Source organism: Engystomops pustulosus, chromosome 4 (assembly GCF_040894005.1).
Source record: "Engystomops pustulosus chromosome 4, aEngPut4.maternal, whole genome shotgun sequence".
NCBI lineage: Eukaryota > Metazoa > Chordata > Amphibia > Anura > Leptodactylidae > Engystomops > Engystomops pustulosus.
In genome coordinates, this window is record NC_092414.1 from 206,858,331 (window position 1) to 206,883,922 (window position 25,592).

General features: G+C 46.4%; 2 protein-coding genes across 15 annotated transcripts in view; one reads left to right on the top strand and one right to left on the bottom strand.

Moving 5' to 3' along the window:
• The window catches only part of LOC140128194 (surfeit locus protein 4-like), a 319,398-nt gene that overhangs the window by 182,173 nt on the left and 111,633 nt on the right, over positions 1 to 25,592 (top strand). The gene's annotated exons all lie outside the window — the stretch shown is intronic.
• Positions 1 to 25,592, bottom strand: part of CACNA1A (calcium voltage-gated channel subunit alpha1 A) — a 224,356-nt gene that overhangs the window by 132,753 nt on the left and 66,011 nt on the right. For all 12 annotated transcript variants that reach the window (XR_011855123.1, XR_011855122.1, XM_072149702.1 and 9 more), the window contains exons 2-3: positions 19,292 to 19,397; positions 8,805 to 8,944 (exon numbers count right to left, since the gene is read on the bottom strand). Coding sequence is in view for 10 of the 12 variants with exons in the window: in XM_072149702.1 (XP_072005803.1) it covers positions 8,805 to 8,944; positions 19,292 to 19,397 (246 nt within the window). In the remaining 2 variants the exon portion in view is untranslated. The remainder of the gene's footprint in view (positions 1 to 8,804; positions 8,945 to 19,291; positions 19,398 to 25,592) is intronic.

Here is a 25,592-nt window from a genome sequence, read left to right on the forward strand (position 1 = left end):
GAGGATCCTCTGATACGCTGGTGGGCCAGTCCGACACTGTTTGCAATAACATGTTTTTGATGGCAGGAAGAGGAGAGAAATATGGATTTACCTGAAACTTCTTTTCTATACGGTAATACATTAATTTTGTTGTTTTCACTACAGATTCTTATGTCCAAAAAACAATATTTGATCCTCCAAAAATGTTGTTGAACCTTAGGTTAATATAGTTGTTGTTTTTGAAAAATAACATAATTTCTGTATATTCCTCCTATGAACCATCCCAAACCCACAAGAGATCATCTATGAATCTCCCAATCAGAATGTTATCCTCTTTAACGCAAAGCCCAAAAGACAGCAAGGATTGAATATTAACATGTTTGGGGCACTAAACGTCTTCTTAAAGGGAACCAGTCATCAGGGACCTCTTCTTTACTAAAGACAGGCTGCAAAGGCCTTTAAACCTGGATTGCAAAGATTCCTTTCTACCTTCTCTAAGCATTTGTATTACAATATAATTGTGTGTTATAATTTACCTTGCACCCTGACAGAATCCTCTGTGTAGTCCCAGGGGTTGGCTTTTTGTTTGCATGGATTTAAAAAAAAAACAACAACATGTGACTTCTATGTGCTTTTCACTCCTCAGCTCTCAGCCCCCACCTTTGTGCTCCTGTACAGCTCCTCCCCCTCCCACTAGTGTCATCTCACCAGGATGTGAGGTCTGTGAAGGAGCAGGAGGGAGGAGCTGTACAGGAGCACAAAGATGGGGGCTAGTCACATGGTGTTTTTAGAAATGCATCCAAACCAAAGCCCAACCCCTGGGACTACACAGATGATTCTGTCAGGAAACAGGTACGTTATAACACACAATTATATTGTAATACAAATGCTTAGAGAAAGGCAGATGTTCACTGCAGATGCAATGGGCTTCTGCAACCTGTCTTTAGTGAAAATGAGGTCCCTAGAGACAGGTTCCCTTTAATAAGAACATGCTGGTGGACCCAAAACCTGAAAGTTTTCCATTAATACTATGTAAAGTTGTTTAGCACAAAGACCCTGGGCAACCACTGCCTATTACTTATCAATGATAAATGTTGTTTCAGGATGACAATGTTCTTTCCCTGACCCCTCTTCCATTGCCAGATTTTAAATGGCACAACTTGATTTAGGAAAATGACATGATGACTACAGAGATTTTATTGAAAATGACACAACCTTTACTCCATTTTTATCTCCAAGATTTTTACAGAATTGTCGCTCCTCCCCCACTCTGAGTTAATAGATGCAGATGAAAAACCAGTGGCAGGTCTGATAAAACTGTATTGAGTTCATCATCAGCCAATACAATAAGAAAAGTCAAATCTAGCAGCTGTAAGGAAAGAGATAGGATGTATTCCCAGGTGCACTGACTTCCCAGAATGCCACAGCCGGGACAAGACAATGAGGACAGTTATTTAAAGCCTGAACTAGTTACTGAGCTGTAGAAATGTACCAAGATCCACTAATATGGCAAGACAGAGAATAAGGGCTCCAGATAAGATAAAGACGCTGTATAGAGGGAGGTGGGAGGTCAATGTAAGCTGACCGGGCACACAGCGATTATTACTAAAGCACCAGAATCGGGTGTATGAATATGATTATCTCTATGTGTTACAATAGGGATGTGACACGATGGGGGAAAAGACATTGCATAAATGGAGGAGGCGAGGTCTGTGTGTCCTGATGTCTGTGTATTAGGAGGAGGAGAGGTCTGTGTGTCCTGATGTCTGTGTACTAGGAGGAGGAGGAGAGGTCTGTGTGTCCTGATGTCTGTGTATTAGAAGGAGAGGTCTGTGTGTCCTGATGTCTGTGTATTAGAAGGAGAGGTCTGTGTGTCCTGATGTCTGTGTATTAGGAGGAGAGGTCTGTGTGTCCTGATGTCTGTATATTAGGAGGAGGAGAGGTCTGTGTGTCCTCATGTCTGTGTATTAGGAAGAGGAGGAGAGGTCTGTGTGTCCTGATGTCTGTGTATTAGGAGGAGGAGGAGAGGTCTGTGTGTCCTGATGTCTGTGTATTAGGAAGAGGAGGAGAGGTCTGTGTGTCCTGATGTCTGTGTATTAGGAGGAGAGGTCTGTGTGTCCTGATGTCTGTGTATTAGGAGGAGGAGGAGAGGTCTGTGTGTCCTGATGTCTGTGTATTAGGAGGAGGAGGAGAGGTCTGTGTGTCCTCATGTCTGTGTATTAGGAAGAGGAGGAGAGGTCTGTGTGTCCTGATGTCTGTGTATTAGGAGGAGGAGGAGAGGTCTGTGTGTCCTGATGTCTGTGTATTAGGAAGATGAGGAGAGGTTTGTGTGTCCTGATGTCTGTTTATTAGGAGGTGAGGTCTGTGTGTCCTGATGTCTGTGTATTAGGAGGAGGAGGAGAGGTCTGTGTGTCCTGATGTCTGTGTATTAGGAGGAGGAGGAGAGGTCTGTGTGTCCTGATGTCTGTGTATTAGGAAGAGGAGGAGAGGTCTGTGTGTCCTGATGTCTGTGTATTAGGAGGAGAGGTCTGTGTGTCCTGATGTCTGTGTATTAGGAGGAGGAGGAGAGGTCTGTGTGTCCTGATGTCTGTGTATTAGGAAGAGGAGGAGAGGTCTGTGTGTCCTGATGTCTGTTTATTAGGAGGTGAGGTCTGTGTGTCCTGATGTCTGTGTATTAGGAGGAGGAGGAGAGGTCTGTGTGTCCTGATGTCTGTGTATTAGGAGGAGGAGGAGGAGAGGTCTGTGTATTAGGAGAAGGAGAGGTCTGTGTGTCCTGATGTCTGTGTATTAGGAGGAGGAGAGGTCTGTGTGTCCTGATATCTGTGTATTAGGGGGAGAGGTCTGTGTGTCCTGATGTCTGTGTATTAGGAGGAGGAGGAGAGGTCTGTGTGTCCTGATGTCTGTGTATTAGGAGGAGGAGGAGAGGTCTGTGTGTCCTGATGTCTGTGTATTAGGAGGAGAGATCTGTGTGTCCTGATGTCTGTGTATTAGGAGGAGAGGTCTGTGTGTCCTGATGTCTGTGTATTAAGTGGAGGAGGAGGAGAGGTCTGTGTGTCCTGATGTCTGTGTATTAGGAGGAGGAGGAGAGGTCTGTGTGTCCTGATGTCTGTGTATTAGGAGGAGAGGTCTGTGTGTCCTGATGTCTGTGTATTAGGAGGAGGAGAGGTCTGTGTGCCCTGATGTCTGTGTATTAGGAGGAGGAGGAGAGGTCTGTGTGTCCTGATGTCTGTGTATTAGGAGGAGGAGAGGTCTGTGTGTCCTGATGTCTGTGTATTAGGAGGAGGAGGAGAGGTCTGTGTGTCCTGATGTCTGTGTATTAGGAGGAGGAGGAGAGGTCTGTGTGTCCTGATGTCTGTGTATTAGGAGGAGGAGGAGAGGTCTGTGTGTCCTGATGTCTGTGTATTAGGAGGAGGAGGAGAGGTCTGTGTGTCCTGATGTCTGTGTATTAGGAGGAGGAGAGGTCTGTGTGTCCTGATGTCTGTGTATTAGGAGGAGGAGGAGAGGTCTGTGTGTCCTGATGTCTGTGTATTAGGAGGAGGAGGAGAGGTCTGTGTGTCCTGATGTCTGTGTATAAGGAGGAGGAGGAGAGGTCTTTGTGTCCTGATGTCTGTGTATTAGGAGGAGGAGAGGTCTGTGTGTCCTTATGTCTGTGTATTAGGAGGAGGAGGAGAGGTCTGTGTGTCCTGATGTCTGTGTATTAGGAGGAGAGGTCTGTGTGTCCTGATGTCTGTGTATTAGGAGGAGAGGTCTGTGTGCCCTGATGTCTGTGTATTAGGAGGAGGAGGAGAGGTCTGTGTGTCCTGATGTCTGTGTATTAGGAGGAGGAGAGGTCTGTGTGTCCTGATGTCTGTGTATTAGGAGGAGGAGGAGAGGTCTGTGTGTCCTGATGTCTGTGTATTAGGAGGAGGAGGAGAGGTCTGTGTGTCCTGATGTCTGTGTATTAGGAGGAGGAGGAGAGGTCTGTGTGTCCTGATGTCTGTGTATTAGGAGGAGGAGGAGAGGTCTGTGTGTCCTGATGTCTGTGTATTAGGAGGAGGAGGAAAGGTCTGTGTGTCCTGATGTCTGTGTATTAGGAGGAGGAGGAGAGGTCTGTGTGTCCTGATGTCTGTGTATAAGGAGGAGGAGGAGAGGTCTTTGTGTCCTGATGTCTGTGTATTAGGAGGAGGAGAGGTCTGTGTGTCCTTATGTCTGTGTATTAGGAGGAGGAGGAGAGGTCTGTGTGTCCTGATGTCTGTGTATTAGGAGGAGAGGTCTGTGTGTCCTGATGTCTGTGTATTAGGAGGAGAGGTCTGTGTGTCCTGATGTCTGTATATTAGGAGGAAGAGAGGTCTGTGTGTCCTCATGTCTGTGTATTAGGAAGAGGAGGAGAGGTCTGTGTGTCCTGATGTCTGTGTATTAGGAGGAGAGGTCTGTGTGTCCTGATGTCTGTGTATTAGGAGGAGGAGGAGAGGTCTGTGTGTCCTGATGTCTGTGTATTAGGAGGAGAGGTCTGTGTGTCCCGATGTCTGTGTATTAGGAGGAGATGTCTGTGTGTCCTGATGTCTGTGTATTAGGAGGAGGAGGAGAGATCTGTGTGTCCTGATTTCTGTGTATTAGGAGGAGGAGGAGAGGTCTGTGTGTCCTGATGTCTGTGTATTAGGAGGAGAGGTCTGTGTGTCCTGATGTCTGTGTATTAGGAGGAGAGGTCTGTGTGTCCTGATGTCTGTGTATTAGGAGGAGAGGTCTGTGTGTCCTGATGTCTGTGTATTAGGAGGAGGAGAGGTCTGTGTGTCCTGATGTCTGTGTATTAGGAGGAGGAGGAGAGGTCTGTGTGTCCTGATGTCTGTGTATTAGGAGGAGGAGGAGAGATCTGTGTGTCCTGATGTCTGTGTATTAGGAGGAGGAGGAGAGGTCTGTGTGTCCTGATGTCTGTGTATTAGGAGGAGAGGTCTGTGTGTCCTGATGTCTGTGTATTAGGAGGAGGAGAGGTCTGTGTGCCCTGATGTCTGTGTATTAGGAGGAGGAGGAGAGGTCTGTGTGTCCTGATGTCTGTGTATTAGGAGGAGGAGAGGTCTGTGTGTCCTGATGTCTGTGTATTAGGAGGAGGAGGAGAGGTCTGTGTGTCCTGATGTCTGTGTATTAGGAGGAGGAGAGGTCTGTGTGTCCTGATGTCTGTGTATTAGGAGGAGGAGGAGAGGTCTGTGTGTCCTGATGTCTGTGTATTAGGAGGAGGAGGAGAGGTCTGTGTGTCCTGATGTCTGTGTATTAGGAGGAGGAGGAGGAGAGGTCTGTGTGTCCTGATGTCTGTGTATTAGGAGGAGGAGTGGTCTGTGTGTCCTGATGTCTGTGTATTAGGAGGAGGAGGAGAGGTCTGTGTGTCCTGATGTCTGTGTATTAGGAGGAGGAGAGGTCTGTGTGTCCTGATGTCTGTGTATAAGGAGGAGGAGGAGAGGTCTGTGTGTCCTGATGTCTGTGTATTAGGAGGAGGAGAGGTCTGTGTGTCCTGATGTCTGTGTATTAGGAGGAGGAGAGGTCTGTGTGTCCTGATGTATGTGTTTTAGGAGGAGGAGAGGTCTGTGTGTCCTGATGTCTGTGTATTAGGAGGAGGAGAGGTCTGTGTGTCCTGATGTCTGTGTATTAGGAGGAGGAGGAGAGGTCTGTGTGTCCTGATGTCTGTGTATTAGGAGGAGGAGGAGAGGTCTGTGTGTCCTGATGTCTGTGTATTAGGAGGAGAAGGAGAGGTCTGTGTCCTGATGTCTGTGTATTAGGAGGAGGAGAGGTCTTTGTGTCCTGATGTCTGTGTATTAGGAGGAGGAGGAGAGGTCTGTGTGTCCTGATGTCTGTGTATTAGGAGGAGGAGGAGAGGTCTGTGTGTCCTGATGTCTGTGTATTAGGAGGAGACGTCTGTGTGTCCTGATGCCTTTGTATTAGGAGGAGGAGGAGAAGTCTGTGTGTCCTGATGTCTGTGTATTAGGAGGAGGAGGAGAGGTCTGTGTGTCCTGATGTCTGTGTATTAGGAAGAGGAGGAGAGGTCTGTGTGTCCTGATGTCTGTGTATTAGGAAGAGGAGGAGAGGTCTGTGTGTCCTGATGTCTGTGTTTTAGGAGGAGAGGTCTGTGTGTCCTGATGTCTGTGTATTAGGAGAGGAGAGGCCTGTGTGTCCTGATGTCTGTGTATTAGGAGGAGGAGGAGAGGTCTGTGTGTCCTGATGTCTGTGTATTAGGAGGAGGAGGAGAGGTCTGTGTGCCCTGATGTCTGTGTATTAGGAGGAGGATGAGAGGTCTGTGTGTCCTGATGTCTGTGTATTAGGAGGAGGAGGAGAGGTCTGTGTGTCCTGATGTCTGTGTATTAGGAGGAGGAGAGGTCTGTGTGTCCTGATGTCTGTGTATTAGGAGGAGGAGGAGAGGTCTGTGTGTCTGATGTCTGTGTATTAGGAGGAGGAGAGGTCTGTGTGTCCTGATGTCTGTATATTAGGAGGAGGAGAGGTCTGTGTGTCCTGATGTCTGTGTACTAGGAGGAGGAGGAGAGGTCTGTGTGTCCTGATGTCTGTGTATTAGGAGGAGAGGTCTGTGTGTCCTGATGTCTGTGTATTAGGAGGAGGAGGAGAGGTCTGTGTGTCCTGATGTCTGTGTATTAGGAGGAGGAGAGGTCTGTGTGTCCTGATGTCTGTGTATAAGGAGGAGGAGGAGAGGTCTGTGTGTCCTGATGTCTGTGTATTAGGAGGAGAGGTCTGTGTGTCCTGATGTCTGTGTATTAGGAGGAGAGGTCTGTGTGCCCTGATGTCTGTGTATTAGGAGGAGGAGGAGAGGTCTGTGTGTCCTGATGTCTGTGTATTAGGAGGAGAGGTTTGTGTGTCCTGATGTCTGTGTATTAGGAGGAGGAGGAGAGGTCTGTGTGTCCTGATGTCTGTGTATTAGGAGGAGGAGAGGTCTGTGTGTCCTGATGTCTGTATATTAGGAGGAGGAGAGGTCTGTGTGTCCTGATGTCTGTGTATTAGGAGGAGGCGGAGAGGTCTGTGTGTCCTGATGTCTGTGTACTAGGAGGAGGAGGAGAGGTCTGTGTGTCCTAATGTCTGTGTATTAGGAGGAGGAGAGGTCTGTGTGTCCTGATGTCTGTGTATTAGGAGGAGGAGAGGTCTGTGTGTCCTGATGTCTGTGTATTAGGAGGAGAGGTCTGTGTGTCCTGATGTCTGTGTATTAGGAGGAGAGGTCTGTGTGTCCTGATGTCTGTGTATTAGGAGGAGAGGTCTGTGTGTCCTGATGTCTGTGTACTAGGAGGAGGAGGAGAGGTCTGTGTGTCCTAATGTCTGTGTATTAGGAGGAGGAGAGGTCTGTGTGTCCTGATGTCTGTGTATTAGGAGGAGGATGAGAGGTCTGTGTCCTGATGTCTGTGTATTAGGAGGAGGAGGAGAGGTCTGTGTGTCCTGATGTCTGTGTATTAGGAGGAGGAGGAGAGGTCTGTGTGTCTGATGTCTGTGTATTAGGAGGAGGAGAGGTCTGTGTGTCCTGATGTCTGTATATTAGGAGGAGGAGAGGTCTGTGTGTCCTGATGTCTGTGTATTAGGAGGAGGAGGAGAGGTCTGTGTGTCCTGATGTCTGTGTACTAGGAGGAGGAGGAGAGGTCTGTGTGTCCTAATGTCTGTGTATTAGGAGGAGGAGAGGTCTGTGTGTCCTGATGTCTGTGTATTAGGAGGAGGAGAGGTCTGTGTGTCCTGATGTCTGTGTATTAGGAGGAGAGGTCTGTGTGTCCTGATGTCTGTGTATTAGGAGGAGGAGGAGAGGTCTGTGTGTCCTGATGTCTGTGTATTAGGAGGAGAGGTCTGTGTGTCCTGATGTCTGTGTACTAGGAGGAGGAGGAGAGGTCTGTGTGTCCTAATGTCTGTGTATTAGGAGGAGGAGAGGTCTGTGTGTCCTGATGTCTGTGTATTAGGAGGAGGAGAGGTCTGTGTGTCCTGATGTCTGTGTATAAGGAGGAGGAGGAGAAGTATGTGTGTCCTGATGTCTGTGTATTAGGAGGAGGAGAGGTCTGTGTGTCCTGATGTCTGTGTATTAGGAGGAGAAGTCTGTGTGTCCTGATGTCTGTGTATTAGGAGGAGGAGAGGTCTGTGTGTCCTGATGTCTGTGTATTTGGAGGAGAGGTCTGTGTGTCCTGATGTCTGTGTATTAGGAGGAGAGGTCTGTGTGCCCTGATGTCTGTGTATTAGGAGGAGAGGTCTGTGTGTCCTGATGTCTGTGTATTAGGAGGAGGAGAGGTCTGTGTGTCCTGATGTCTGTGTATTAGGAGGAGAGGTCTGTGTGTCCTGATGTCTGTGTATTAGGAGAAGAGGTCTGGGTTTCCTGGTGTCTGTATAAGAGAAGGTATATTATATTATTATATTACAAAAACAGGCAGAGACAATGGAGAGAATTTAATATCAAACTGAAAACTGGCAGAAATTTTTTTTTTATTCTCTTGCTGCGCCACTTGCGCCTTATTTATGAAGAGGTGGTACCAAAATATTGGTGATTCTCCAACACTCACGGCTTGTTCTTTTTTGGGGGGCGCAAAATTGTGGCACCACTTGTGAATCCAACCCCTTTCTGGCGCTTCTATTTTTCCAACTTATTTTGTGGTGCAAGTTTTGGGGCACAATTAGAGCAGCTACAAGCTTCACCTTTATGAATGGGGAGACAGTTCCAAACCTTTTTTGTTTGTGCACCAAATCATTAATCCCCTCCGCCACAAACTGACATCCCACTGAAAACTATAGCAGGTTTCCTGCGCCTCCCTGTGCTCAAATTTATGTATACCTGCTAATGAAACTTATACTACAGTAGTCACTTTATGTTGTTAGAGAAGGACACTCACCCGGTGAGGACAACCACAAAGTCCATCATGTTCCAGCCATTGCGTAGATAGGATCCTTTATGAAATGCAAACCCCAGGGCAATGATCTTAATTCCAGTTTCAAAGCAGAATATTCCAATGAAATAAGGTTCAGTGTCGTCCTGGGGAGAGAATAGCATTGCAAGGTGATGACAAGGATGGGTTAAGAAACTGTTTAAATTTAAAAGAGTTTTATTTTTCTGCAATGTGGACATATTGGGGCACAGTTACTCAAAACAGTGCAGTCTGTACTCAGCAGTTTGCCTGTGTAGTGTGCAGATCCATGAAGAACTTGCGCCACAATTCATGAATCTGGCGCCCCCTGCACTGCTCCGACAGAGTGCACTGACTTTTTTTGCTGCACCTTTAACATTTCCACACACTTCTGCCGTACACACAGTCCAGACAGGAATGCCCATTTCAGTGCTGAAATTTAGACACTGCTTAAATACCTGTGCATGCAGATTGCAGAAAAAAGAACATGCAAAATCCAACAGAAAACTGGGGCAAGGCCATTGGTAAATGTGCCCCATTGTATGAACTATGTACACTTACTCACTGTATAAATGTGAAGGTAATAGAAGAGAAGAAAATACAAGAACTATTTAACTGTTTCAATAACTTGTTCCTGTGTGCAGCATGCATAGCTGTATGCCATGTATGTTCTACATTATTTACATAACATCTCCTCCATTGCTGAGAGAAGGGGAATCACAGATTTATCTTAGAGATCTAAAGGTCATAAATAGCTTTTGTGGCTGATGAGCCACAGTGTAAAGACTGAGCCAGGCCATAATGTGGGCCCACTATGCCTCTTGGGCACAGTTGTGACCGGACCCACTGCACCCCCTCTTGTTACGCCCCTGTGTCTGACACAATGGGACAGATTTACTTACCCGGTCCGTTCGCGATCCAGCGGCGCGTTCTCTGCGGTGGATTCGGGTCCAGCCGGGATTCATCAAGGTAGTTCCTCCGCCGTCCACCAGGTGGCGCTGCTGCGCTGAAAAGCATCTGAACGCACTCAACTTCACCAGGCCGGACCAAGTGAAGGTAAGCGCGTCCCAAGCGACACTTTTATTGTTTTAAATGCGGCGGTATTTCCGAATCCAGCGGGTTTTCACTCGGCCACGCCCCCCCCATTTCCGTTGCATGCAATCCGATCGCGTGCGCCAAAATCCCAGGGCAATACAGGGAAAATCGGCGCAAATCTGAAATATTCGGCCCTTAGTAAATGACCCCCATTGGGGCACATTTACTAAGAGTGGTGCAAACTGCACTAAATGCAATATACAGACAGTCCCCGGGTTACGTACAAGATATGGTCCAGGATAGGTTTGTAATTAAGTTGAATTTGTATGCAAGTTGAAACTCTATATTTTATAATTGTAGATCTAGACAATTTTTTTTTTTTGTCCCAGTGACAATTGGAGTTTCAAAATTTTTTGCTGTAATTGGACCAAGGATCATCAATAAAGCTTCATTACAGACACCTTACAGCTGATCATTGCAGCCTGGGACTATAGTAACATCCAGAGAGATCACCAGATGTCATAGGGGGCGGAGGGTCCGTCTTTAAGTAGGGGTCGTCTGTAAATCGGGTGTCCTTAAGTAGGGGACCGACTGTACCTGTGTATAGAGCAGTTAGCGCCAGATTTATTAAGAACGCCTACTGCAGCCACAGCACAAAATGGTTACGTGTGACACAGAAATGTCTAAGACACTTCTTAAAAACCCGTGCAAGCAGTTTGTACTAGAAACGTGCAAAGTCTAACAGTGTGTCTCATTGTGCGGCTGGTAAACTCTCTTTCATTATGATAAAGATATATCTTTCTGCTCATTTTTTTGTTATTTTTATTTTCTAAATTAGAGCACCAGTCACATCGACACAGAGGTAAAACATAACATTCTGGCAGCCGCCACTATGACTGGTAGACATAGAAGTCAATGCTGGAATTCTCATTCACAATAAAATGATACTATTTCTTTAGGAACTGTTTTGTGGGATCTATAATTGCCCCAATTTCACTGCACTTTAGCACTATGCTTCCAGGTCATGCAGTCCTCCATTGCAGGCGGCTATGCTGTAGCCCCATGCCTAGCACTGTGCAGGCTGCATCATGACCCTGTGCGGCTTCCTGCTCATTCTAGGGATCAGTGGGGGTTGGATCTTTACTGATCATAAAGTGATGGCTTATCCTAATGACATATGTATTAATATGGATATTTTCACATATCTTAAAATATAAACTTGAGTTCCCTGAGCCACAAAAAGACAGGCACAAAGATATTACAAAACAATGGGGCAGATTTATCAAGCTGTCTGAAAGTCAGAATATTCTTAGTTGCCCATGGCATGTGATTGGTTGCCACGGGCAACTAGGAATATTCTGACTTTCAGACAGCTTGATAACTCTGCCCCATTGTTTTGTAATATCTTTGTGCCTGTCTTTTTGTGGCTCAGGGAACTCAAGTTTATATTTTAAGATATGTGAAAATATCCCCACCCCCCTAATTTTAGTGTCTGTATGTTTTTTTTTTAACTTATGGCTATACTATTTATGGCTATACTATTTATGTCTATATTATTTATATTTATGGCTGTTTTTTTTTAAATGTATGACTATATATTGTATGCTTTGTTTCACAGTATTTGTGACATTTACTAGGGGGGGGGGGGGATTACTATTGTCATGTATAAGTAAAGAATTACTGAGCCTCACTATTAGACGGATCTATTCATAGCCAAGTGAAAATCTGTGTTTACAATGTCTGGAACATATTTCCTTGTTTCCTAGTTTTTAAGACTCCCTAATACCAGGAATTGCACCTATTGGTCATAGCTCCCAACCGTCCCAGATTTGGCAGGACAGTCACGCAGTTTGGGTGCCGTCCAAGATGGTTTGAAGAATGTCCCAGACTGCCCCACACTGCCCTCAGGTTTCCCATTTCCTGGTCTCCACCCCGGCACACTAGAGATGTAGAACCAAGAACAGGAGGAGGGATCAGCTCCTGCTGCCTCCACACATCTCTACTTTGCTCTACTGCAGTGATATGTGGAAGTAGCTCCTCCCATTGCTAGCCCCACCCCTCTTCTGTCATATCGGAGCTCTGGGGAAAGGAGAAAGCCGGACAGCGGGGGAATGAGTCAAAGGTAAGTAGCAACTTTTTTTATTTTTATACCAAGGAACAGGAGGCTACAACTTGAGGGGAGGGGGTCACAATATAGGAGGCATGGAGGACAGGAGGACACTAAATGAGGAGAGATGGAGGACAGGAGGCCACTATATGAGAGGGATGGAGAACAGGTGCCCACTATATGAGAGGGATGGAGGACAGGAGGACACTATATGAGAGGGATGGAGAACAGGAGGTCACTATATGTGAGGGATGGAGGACAGGAGGACACTAAATGAGGAGAGATGGAGGACAGGAGGCCACTATATGAGAGGGATGGAGAACAGGTGCCCACTATATGAGAGGGATGGAGGACAGGAGCCACTATATGAGAGGGATGGAGGACAGGAGGCCACTATATGAGAGGGATGGAGGACAGGAGGCCACTATATGAGAGGGATGGGGAACAGGAGGCCACTATATGAGAGGGATGGAGGACAGGAGGTCACTATATGAGAGGGATGGAGGACAGGAGCCACTATATGAGAGGGATGGAGGACAGGAGGCCAATATATGAGAGGGATGGAGGACAGGAGGCCACTATATGAGAGGGATGGAGGACAGGAGGCCACTATATGAGAGGGATGGAGGACAGGAGACACTATATGAGAGTGATGGAGGAGGACAGGAGGCCACTATATGAGAGGGATGGAGGACAGGAGGCCAATATATGAGAGGGATGGAGGACACTATATGAGAGGGGTGGAGGACAGGAGGTCACTATATGAGAGGGATGGAGGAGGACAGGAGGCCACCATGTGAGAGGATTGGAGGACAGGAGGTCACTATATGAGAGGGATGGAGGAGGATAGGAGGCCACAATATGAGAGGGTTGGAGGACAGGAGGTCACTATATGAGAGGGATGGAGGAGGACAGGAGGCCACTGTATGAGAGGGATGGAGGACAAGAGGTCACTATATGAAAGGGATGGAGGAGGACAGGAGGTCACTATATGAGAGGGATGGAGGACAGGAGGTCACTATATGAGAGGGATGGAGGACAGGAGGCCACTATATGAGAGGGATGGAGGACAGGAGCCACTATATGAGAGGGATGGAGGACAGGAGGCCACTATATGAGAGGGATGGGGAACAGGAGGCCACTATATGAGAGGGATGGAGGACAGGAGGTCACTTTATGAAAGGGATGGAGGACAGGAGGACACTATATGAGAGGGATGGAGAACAGGAGGTCACTATATGAGAGGGATGGGGAACAGGAGGCCACTATATGAGAGGGATGGGGAACAGGAGGCCACTATATGAGAAGGATGGGGAACAGGAGGCCACTATATGAGAGGGATGGAGGACAGGAGGCCACTATATGAGAGGGATGGAGAACAGGAGGTCACTATATGAGAGGGATGGAGGACAGGAGGCCACTATATGAGAGGGATAGAGGACAGGAGGCCACTATATGAGAGGGATGGATGACAGGAGGCCACTATATGAGAGGGATGCAGGACAGGAGGCCACTATATGAGAGGGATGGAGGAGGACAGGAGGCCACTATATGAGAGGGATGGAGGAGGACAGGAGGTCACTATATGAGAGGGATGGAGGACAGGAGGCCATTATATGAGAGGAGGAGGTCTCTATATGAGAGGGATGGAGGACAGGAGGCCACTATTTGAGAGGGATGGAGGACAGGAGGCCACTATATGAGAGGGATGGAGGACAGGAGGCCACTATATGAGAGGGATGGGGAACAGGAGGCCACTATATGAGAGGGATGGGGAACAGGAGGCCACTATATGAGAGGGATGGAGGAGGACAGGAGGTCACTATATGACAGGGATGGGGGGGCAGGAGGACACTATATGAGAGGGATGGAGGACAGGAGGTCACTATATGAGAGGGATGGAGGACAGGAGGCCACTATATGAGAGGGATGGAGGACAGGAGCCACTATATGAGAGGGATGGAGGACAGGAGGCCACTGTATGAGAGTGATGAAGAACAGGAGGCCACTATATGAGAGGGATGGAGGACAGGAGGACACTATATGAGAGGGATGGAGAACAGTAGGTCTCTATATGAGAGGGATGGATGGTTGAGGACAGGAGGACACTATATGAGAGGGATGGAGAACAGGAGGTCTCTATATGAGAGGGATGGATGGTTGAGGACAGGAGGACACTATATGAGAGGGATGGAGAACAGGAGGTCTCTATATGAGAGGGATGGATGGTTGAGGACAGGAGGCCACTACATGAGAGGGATGGAGGACAGGAGGCCACTATTTGAGAGGGATTTAGGACAGGAGGTCACTATATGAGAGGAATGGAGGACACTATATGAGAGGGGTGGAGGACAGGAGGTCACTATATGAGAGGGATGGAGGAGGACAGGAGGCCACCATGTGAGAGGGTTGGAGGACAGGAGGTCACTATATGAGAGGGATGGAGGAGGACAGGAGGCCACAATATGAGAGGGATGGAGGACAGGAGGTCACTATATGAGAGGGATGGAGGAGGACAGGAGGCCACTATATGAGAGGGATGGAGGACAGGAGGTCACTATATGAAAGGGATGGAGGAGGACAGGAGGTCACTATATGAGAGGGATGGAGGACAGGAGGTCACTATATGAGAGGGATGGAGGACAGGAGGCCACTATATGAGAGGGATGGAGGACAGGAGCCACTATATGAGAGGGATGGGGAACAGGAGGCCACTATATGAGAAGGATGGGGAACAGGAGGCCACTATATGAGAGGGATGGAGGACAGGAGGCCACTATATGAGAGGGATGGGGAACAGGAGGCCACTATATGAGAGGGATGGAGGACAGGAGGCCACTATATGAGAAGGATGGGGAACAGGAGGCCACTATATGAGAGGGATGGAGGACAGGTGGCCACTATATGAGAGGGATGGAGGACAGGAGGTCACTTTATGAGAGGGATGGAGAACAGGAGGTCACTATATGAGAGGGATGGGGAACAGGAGGCCACTATATGAGAAGGATGGGGAACAGGAGGCCACTATATGAGAGGGATGGAGGACAGGTGGCCACTATATGAGAGGGATGGAGAACAGGAGGTCACTATATGAGAGAGATGGGGAACAGGAGGCCACTATATGAGAAGGATGGGGAACGGGAGGCCACTATATGAGAGGGATGGAGGACAGGAGGCCACTATATGAGAGGGATGGAGGACAGGAGGTCACTATATGAGAGGGATGGGGAACAGGAGGCCACTATTTGAGAAGGATGGGGAACAGGAGGCCACTATATGAGAGGGATGGAGGACAGGAGGCCACTATATGAGAGGGATGGGGAGCAGGAGGCCACTATATGAGAGGGATGGAGGACAGGAGGTCACTTTATGAAAGGGATGGAGGACAGGAGGCCACTATATGAGAGGGATGGAAGACAGGAGGACACTATATGAGAGGGATGGAGGACCGGAGGCCACTATATGAGAGGGATGGAGAACAGGAGGTCACTATATGAGAGGGATGGAGGACAGGAGGCCACTATATGAGAGGGGTGGAGGACAGGAGGTCACTATATGAGAGGGATGGAGGAGGACAGGAGGCCACCATGTGAGAGGGTTGGAGGACAGGAGGCCACAATATGAGAGGGATGGAGGACAGGAGGCCACAATATGAGAGGGATGGAGGACAGGAGGTCACTATATGAGAGGGATGGAGGAGGACAGGAGGCCACTATATGAGAGGGATGGAGGACAGGAGGTCACTATATGAAAGGGATGGAGGAGGACAGGAGGTCACTATATGAGAGGGATGGAGGACAGGAGGTCACTATATGAGAGGGATGGAGGACAGGAGGCCACTATATGAGAGGGATGGAGGACAGGAGCCACTATATGAGAGGGATGGGGAACAGGAGGCCACTATATGAGAAGGATGGGGAACAGGAGGCCACTATATGAGAGGGATGGAGGACAGGTGGCCACTATATGAGAGGGATGGAGGACAGGAGGTCACTTTATGAGAGGGATGGAGAACAGGAGGTCACTATATGAGAGGGATGGGGAACAGGAGGCCACTATATGAGAAGGATGGGGAACAGGAGGCCACTATATGAGAGGGATGGAGGACAGGTGGCCACTATATGAGAGGGATGGAGAACAGGAGGTCACTATATGAGAGAGATGGGGAACAGGAGGCCACTATATGAGAAGGATGGGGAACGGGAGGCCACTATATGAGAGGGATGGAGGACAGGAGGCCACTATATGAGAGGGATGGAGGACAGGAGGTCACTATATGAGAGGGATGGGGAACAGGAGGCCACTATTTGAGAAGGATGGGGAACAGGAGGCCACTATATGAGAGGGATGGAGGACAGGAGGCCACTATATGAGAGGGATGGGGAGCAGGAGGCCACTATATGAGAGGGATGGAGGACAGGAGGTCACTTTATGAAAGGGATGGAGGACAGGAGGCCACTATATGAGAGGGATGGAAGACAGGAGGACACTATATGAGAGGGATGGAGGACCGGAGGCCACTATATGAGAGGGATGGAGAACAGGAGGTCACTATATGAGAGGGATGGAGGACAGGAGGCCACTATATGAGAGGGATGGAGGACAGGAGGCCACTATATGAGAGGGATGGGGAGCAGGAGGCCACTATATGAGAGGGATGGAGGACAGGAGGTCACTTTATGAAAGGGATGGAGGACAGGAGGCCACTATATGAGAGGGATGGAAGACAGGAGGACACTATATGAGAGGGATGGAGGACAGGAGGTCACTTTATGAGAGGGATGGAGGACCGGAGGCCACTATATGAGAGGGATGGAGAACAGGAGGCCACTATATGAGAAGGATGGGGAACAGGAGGCCACTATATGAGAGGGATGGGGAAAAGGAGGCCACTATATGAGAAGGATGGGGAACAGGAGGCCACTATATGAGAGAGATGGAGGACAGGAGCCACTATATGAGAGGGATGGAGGACAGGAGGCCACTATATGAGAGGGATGGGGAGCAGGAGGCCACTATATGAGAGGAATGGAGGACAGGAGGTCACTATATGAGAGAGATGCAGGACAGGAGCCACTATATGAGAGGGATGGAGAACAGGAGGTCACTATATGAGAGAGATGCAGGACAGGAGGACACTATATGAGAGAGATGGAGGACAGGAGGTCACTATATGAGAGGGATGGAGGACAGGAGGTCACTATATGAGAGGGATGGAGAACAGGAGGTCACTATATGAGAGAGATGCAGGACAGGAGCCACTATATGAGAGGGATAGAGGACAGGAGGCCACTATATGAGAGGGATGGAGAACAGGAGGACACTATATGAGAGGGATGGAGGACAGGAGGCCACTATATGAGAGGGATGGAGAACAGGAGGCCACTATATGAGAGGGATGGAGGACAGGAGGCCACTATATGAGAGGGATAGAGGACAGGAGGCCACTATATTAGAGGGATGGAGGACAGGAGGCCACTATATGAGAGGGATGGAGGACAGGAGGCCAATATATGAGAGGGATGGAGGAGAGGAAGCCACTATATGAGAGGGATGGAGGAGGACAGGAGGCCACTATATGAGAGGGATGGAGGACAGGAGGACACTATATGAGAGGGATAGAGGACAGGAGGCCACTATATGAGAGGGATGGATGACAGGAGGCCACTATATGAGAGGGATAGAGGACAGGAGGCCACTATATGAGAGGGATAGAGGACAGGAGGCCACTATATGAGAGGGATAGAGGACAGGAGGCCACTATATGAGAGGGATGGAGGACAGGAGGCCACTATATGAGAGGGATAGAGGACAGGAGGCCACTATATGAGAGGGATGGATGACAGGAGGCCACTATATGAGAGGGATAGAGGAGAGGAAGCCACTATATGAGAGGGATGGAGGAGGACAGGAGGTCACTATATGAGAGGGATGGAGGAGGACAGGAGGTCACTATATGAGAGGGTTGGAGGACAGGAGGCCACTATATGAGAGGAGGAGGTCTCTATATGAGAGGGATGGAGGACAGGAGGCCACTATATGAGAGGAGGAGGTCTCTATATGAGAGGGATGGAGGACAGGAGGCCACTATATGAGAGGGATGGAGGACAGGAGGCCACTATATGAGAGGGATGGAGGACAGGAGGACACTATGAGAGGGATGGAGGACAGGAGGCCACTATATGAGAGGGATGGAGGACACTATATGAGAGGGATGGAGGACAGGAGGCCACTATCTGAGAGGGATGGAGGACAGGAGGCCACTATATGAGAGGGGTGGAGGACAGGAGGACACTATATGAGAGGGATGGATGACAGGAGGTCTCTATATGAGAGGGATGGAGGACAGGAGGCCACTATATGAGAGGGATGGAGGACAGGAGGTCACTATATGAGAGGGATGGCGAACAGGAGGTCACTATATGAGAGGGATGGAGGACAGGAGGCCAATATATGAGAGCGATGGAGAACAGGAGGCCAATATATGAGAGGGATGGAGGACAGGAGGCCAATATATGAGAGGGATGGAGGACAGGAGGCCAATATATGAGAGGGATGGAGGACAGGAGGCCACTATATGAGAGGGATGGAGGACAGGAGACCACTATATGAGAGGGATGGAGGACAGGAGGCCAATATATGAGAGGGATGGAGGACAGGAGGCCAATATATGAGAGGGATGGAGGACAGGAGGCCAATATATGAGAGGGATGGAGGACAGGAGGCCAATATATGAGAGGGATGGAGGACAGGAGGCCACTATATGAGAGGGATGGAGGACAGGAGGCCAATATATGAGAGGGATGGAGGACAGGAGGCCACTATATGAGAGGGATGGAGGACAGGAGGCCACTATCTGAGAGGGATGGAGGACAGGAGGCCACTATATGAGAGGGATGGAGGACAGGAGGCCACTATATGAGAGGGATGGAGGAGGACAGGAGGTCACTATATGAGAGGGATGGAGGAGGACAGGAGGTCACTATATGAGAGGGATGGAGGACAGGAGGTCACTATATGAGAGGGATGGAGGAGGACAGGAGGTCACTATATGAGAGGGATGGAGGAGGACAGGAGGTCACTATATGAGAGGGATGGAGGAGGACAGGAGGTCACTATATGAGAGGGATGGAGGACAGGAGGTCACATGCTTTAGTAGTACTCCCCTTTCATTTTCTTTTTTTTTAATTTTTTCTGTCTAATTGGTAGTAAGGACTATGAGAAATCCATTTTAAGTCTTATTTTTTAAGGACACTAAATATAATTGTGTGGATGAGTCACACAGTCATTCCCTCCCTCCTCCTTATGAATATAACAATTGTGTAAATCTTACCAGGCGCTCGGACATTGGAGTCTTGTCTCCTTCTGGCAGATGCTGCTCCATTGCCAAAACAATGCAATTTGCTATAATAGTTGCTAAAATCATGTATTCAAAAGGAGTAAAGGTTCATATTAAGGAAAATTAACTGAAATATGCATAGAAGTCATCATACCTAAATAGTTACATACATTATTGATACATGTTATCTTTCATTCTAAGTTATTATTCATCCATTATATAAGTATTATATCAATCATTATTGTTATATTTTATTATGAGTGACATGAAGAGCATTCATCAAATAATCCCGCAGAGAACATTACTTGATAAAGAACCCTGTGATTTTTGTGTTTCTATGTCCTTATTTTCCCATTTTTCAACTTGTATTGATGCTGGAAGGTTTGTTTGGGCGCTGTGTACATTGCCGTTCTTCTCTAGGGAAAAACTTATACCATCGGTACATATATTATTATATACAGCAGATCCCCAGGTTATAGCGGCTGTACATATATCACTATATACAGGAGATGCCCAGGTTATACCAGCTGTACCTATATCATTATATACAGGAGATCCCCAGGTTATACCGGCTGTACATATATCATTATATACAGGAGATCCCCAGGTTATACCGGCTGTATATATATCACTATATACAGGAGATCCCCAGGTTATACCGGCTGTACATATATCATTATATACAAGAGATCCCCAGGTTATAGCGGCTCTACATATATCATTATATACAGGAGATCCCCAGGTTATACCGGCTGTACATATATCACTATATACAGGAGATCCCCAGGTTATACCGGCTGTACATATATCATTATACACAGGAGATCCCCAGGTTATACCGGCTGTACATATATCATTATACACAGGAGAACCCCAGGTTATACCAGCTGTACCTATATCATTATATACAAGAGATCCCCAGGTTATACCGGCTGTACATATATCATTATATACAGGAGATCCCCAGGTTATACCGGCTGTACATATATCATTATATACAAGAGATCCCCAGGTTATACCGGCTGTACATATATCATTATATACAGGAGATCACCAGGTTATACCAGCTGTACATATATCATTATATACAGGAAATCCCCAGGTTATACCAGCTGTACATATATCACTATATACAGGAGATCCCCAGGTTATACCGGCTGTACATATATCATTGTATACAGGAAATCCCCATGTTATACCGGCTGTACATATATCACTATATACAGGAGATCCCCAGGTTATACCAGCTGTACATATATCATTATATACAGGAGATCCCCAGGTTATACCAGCTGAACATATATCATTATATACAGGAGATTCCCAGGTTATACCGGCTGTACATATATCATTATATACAAGAGATCCCCAGGTTATACCGGCTGTACATATATCATTATATACAGGAGATTCCCAGGTTATACCGGCTGTACATATATCATTATATACAAGAGATCCCCAGGTTATACCGGCTGTACATATATCATTATATACAGGAGATCCCCAGGTTATACCAGCTGTACATATGTCACTATATACAGGAGATCCCCAGGTTATACCGGCTGTACATACATCATTGTATACAGGAAATCCCCAGGTTATACCGGCTGTACATATATCACTATATACAGGAGATCCCCAGGTTATACCGGCTGTACATATATCATTATATACAGGAGATCCCCAGGTTATACCAGCTGTACATATATCATTGTATACAGGAAATCCCCAGGTTATACCGGCTGTACATATATCACTATATACAGGAGATCCCCAGGTTATACCATCTGTACATATATCATTATATACAGGAGACCCCCAGGTTATACCAACTGTACATATATCATTATATACAGGAGATCCCCAGGTTATACCGGCTGTACATATATCATTATATACAGGAGATCCCCAGGTTATACCAGCTGTACATATATCATTGTATACAGGAAATCCCCAGGTTATACCGGCTGTACATATATCACTATATACAGGGGATCCCCAGGTTATACCAGCTGTACATATATCATCATATACAGGAGATCCCCAGGTTATACCGGCTGTACATACATCATTATATACAGGAGATCCCCAGGTTATACCAGCTGTACATATATCATTATATACAGGGGATCCCCAGGTTATACCAGCTGTACATATATCATTATATACAGGAGATCCCCAGGTTATATCCCGGCTGTACATATATCATTATATACAGGAGATCCCCAGGTTATACCAGCTGTACATATATCACTATATACAGGAGATCCCCAGGTTATACCGGCTGTACATATATCATTATATACAGGAGATCCCCAGGTTATACCGGCTGTACATATATCATTATATACAGGAGATCCCCAGGTTATACCGGCTGTACATATATCATTATATACAGGAGATCCCCAGGTTATACCAGCTGTACATATATCATTATATACAGGAGATCACCAGGTTATACCGGCTGTACATATATCATTATATACAGGAGATCCCCAGGTTATACCGGCTGTACATATATCATTATATACAGGAGATCCCCAGGTTATACCAGCTGTACATATATCATTATATACAGGAGATCTCCAGGTTATACCGGCTGTACATACATCATTGTATACAGGAAATCCCCAGGTTATACCGGCTGTACATATATCACTATATACAGGAGATCCCCAGGTTATACCAGCTGTACATATATCATTATATACAGGAGATCCCCAGGTTATACCGGCTGTACATATATCATTATATACAGGAGATCCCCAGGTTATACCGGCTGTACATATATCATTATATACAGGAGATCCCCAGGTTACACCAGCTGTACATATATCATTATATACAGGAGATCCCCAGGTTATACCAGCTGTACATATATCATTGTATACAGGATATCCCCAGGCAGGGGCACACCTGCCATGAGGCGAGTTGAGCATCTCGCCTCAGGCGGCGTGCCTCCTGCTCGCAGAGGAGGTGGCACCGTGCGTCCTGCACCATGCTCCCTGCCGCCGCCGACACTGCGCGTATGCCGCCACCTTGATCCCCCCCCCCCCCCCCCCCCCGAGTGCCCAACTCCCGGCTGCTGCAGAACATCATTCTACAAACGTCAGCTGCGGCAGAACATCATTATACAAATATCACCTGCTACAGAACCTCCTAATACAAAACCTTGACTGCTTCAGAATCTCAAAATACACACCTTGGCTGCTGCAGAAGCTCATCATATACGTCTCAGCTGCTGCAAAACCTCATTATACGCATGTCAACTGCTGCAGAACTTCATGATACACACATCAGGTGCTGAAGAACATCATAAAACACACCTCGGCTGCTGCACAACCTTATAAAACACACCTCAGCTGCTGCAGAACATCTTCAAACACATCGAAGCTGCTGCACAAACTCATTATACAAATTTCAGCCATTGCATAACATCCTTATACACACCTCAGCTGCTGCAGAACCTCATTATACACACCTAAGCTGCTCCAGAACCTTATTGTACATATCTTAACTTAAAGGAGTTTTCCCACGAAACAAGTTAGGATATGGAACACCAATCAGCAAGTTCGGTCCAATCTCTGCATCATTATTGTTCCCCTGCAGGTGTGATGCCGGCAGGCGTAGAGTGATGATGTCATCGTCCAGCGGCATCACAGCACAGAAGAGGATAAGAGGAGAGCTGCTGGGGAACAGGGACAGGAGAGTATGTGGTGTTTATTTATTTAAATTAATTTAAAACAAGGAAAAGAGGAAGAGTGTGTGGGCCACATTACGGTGGGGGATATGAGAGGGGGGTCACAATATGGGGGGGGCATAAGAGGGAGCCCACAATATTGTGGGATATGATAGTGGGCCCACATTATGGGCACAATAGGAGCTAGCAGAGGCACTGATTGGTGGACCTTACATCCACGTTCACATGATTGAATTACATTTTAGGTGCATCTGGGGAATCTCCTTCCTGACGTCTGAATGCAGAATTTTCAGGGAGGATAATCTTCAGATGCGCCCAAAATGCATATTAAAACACATGGGGGCACATTTACTAAAAACAGTGCAGTCTGTACTATGTGCAGTTACCTGTGTAGTGTGCAGGGGGCGCTAGATTAATGATTTGTGGTGCTCGTTCTGCATGAATCTGCTCCCTGCACTACTTTTTTTTTGGTACACCTTTAACATGGGGAATGCAACACACTTTTGTTGGAGTTTGCATGTTAAATGTGGCGCACGATCCAGCTGTTCACCAGAACCCCCATTTCAATGCTGAAATTCAACAGTCCAACAGAAAACGGGTCTAATTAAATGTGCCCCATGGTCTTAAGCTGAGTTTACATTATTTGTTTGCATAAACGTGGCCTCAGAATGTACAGGTAATATTTCCATGTAGTAGGTGGGCCACCAGAATCACTTTCACTGGTGGGCCCAATTATTAATAGGTTTGTCCCTGATCAGGTTGATGCCACATGTGGCGTTTTAGTCCGTTTTTGAGCATGCGTTTTTGACCGTTTATGTCCATTTTTCGTAAATATCTTAATAGATGACAGGTTGTAAGTAACCAAACGCATGGTAATCAGTCAAAAACGGATGCGTTTTTAAACGGACTGAAAACGCATGCTTAAAAACAGACCAAAAGCGCCATGTGTGGCATCACCCTCAGGGTTCGGGAACCTTTGGCTCGCAAGCCAGATGTGACTCTTTAACCCGTTATGACCAACACTAGTTTTCAGCTCAATGACCAGACTCGATTTTTCAAATCTGACATGTCTCACGATAATTGGTTATAACTTCGGAACGCTTTAACATATCCCGGTGATTTTGAGAATGTTTTCTCGTGATACATTGCACTTCATGTTAGTTATAAAATTTAAGTGATAAGTTTTGCGATTCGTTCTGAAAAAAAGTGAAAATTTGGCAAAAGTTTGTAATAATTCTTCTTTTTCCAAGTTTGAAATGTTCTGCTTTCCTGACAGAAAGTAAAACTACCCAAAAAGTTTGATAATTAACATTTACGGAATGTCTGCTTTATGTTGAGATGATATTTTATGCATCCTCTCACTTTTCTAGGATGTTATGAGGCGCAGAACTTTAGGTGCGATTTTTCTCATTTTCATGAAAATTGCCAAAACTCACATTTTGAGGGAAAACTCAGCTTCCAAGTGACTTTGAGAGGCCTAAATAATAGTAAAACCCCATAAATTCCCCCACTATAGAAACTGCACTCCTCAACGTGTATAAAACAACTTCTATTAAGTCCATTAACCCTTTAAGTGTTTCACATGGGTTAAAACAATATGGACCTGCGATTTAGAAACTATGGATTTTTTTTGGAAAATACATTCATTTAGGCCAAACTGACAGTTTCAGAATAAATTAAATGATGAAACGCACTGCAACGCTTGATGCCCAATTCCTCCCGAGTGTACTGATACCACATATGTGGTGGTAAACTGCTGTACGGGCGCACGGCCGAGTATAGAATGAATGGAGGCGCCATACACAGCAATGTATAGATAATTTATTTTGGGAGTCTATAGCTTATTCATGAGATTTTATTAACTATTTCAAGGGGGACACAAACAAAATCATCAATTTTTATTTTGGATTTTTAGTATTTTTTTTTTCCCCGCCCACCGTAACATAAAAATAATATTTTATCTTTATTCTCTGGTTCACTACGATTGCTGTGATACCTCATTTATATAGTTTTTCAAATCTTTGCTCAATTTTCCTGAGCAAAACCAATATTGGAGAATATCGCATTGTTTTTACTATTGACAACTTTTTAGTGCCATAACTTCTGTATTTTTCTGTTGTCAGACCTCATAACTTTTTTTGATCACTTTTTAGAACATTTTTTGTGATGGTGTTTGATGGAAAATTGTATATTACGGGAAGTTTTTCGAGTTTTTTTTTTACGTCGTTCACCGAGCGGGTTCAATATTGATTTAGATTTATTGTACAGATTAATACGGACGCGGTGATACCAAATATGTACGTGTTTTTGTGTTTTATATACTTTATTTGCATTTCATGTGTAACTGGGTAGATTATGGGACTTTTATTTTATTTATTTATTTATTTAATTATATTATAAAATGACTTAATCTTTTTTTTTTTTTTACTTTTTTACATTTTCTACTTCTTGGCTTGAACAAGCGATCGTCCGATCGCTTATTCAAGCCTTTACACTGCAATAAACTTGTATTGCGGGTAGAGGAGCCGAAAGCCACAGGTCACTCATCGGAACCTGGGTCTGCGGCAGGAGAGATCGGATCCCCCGGTAAGCACA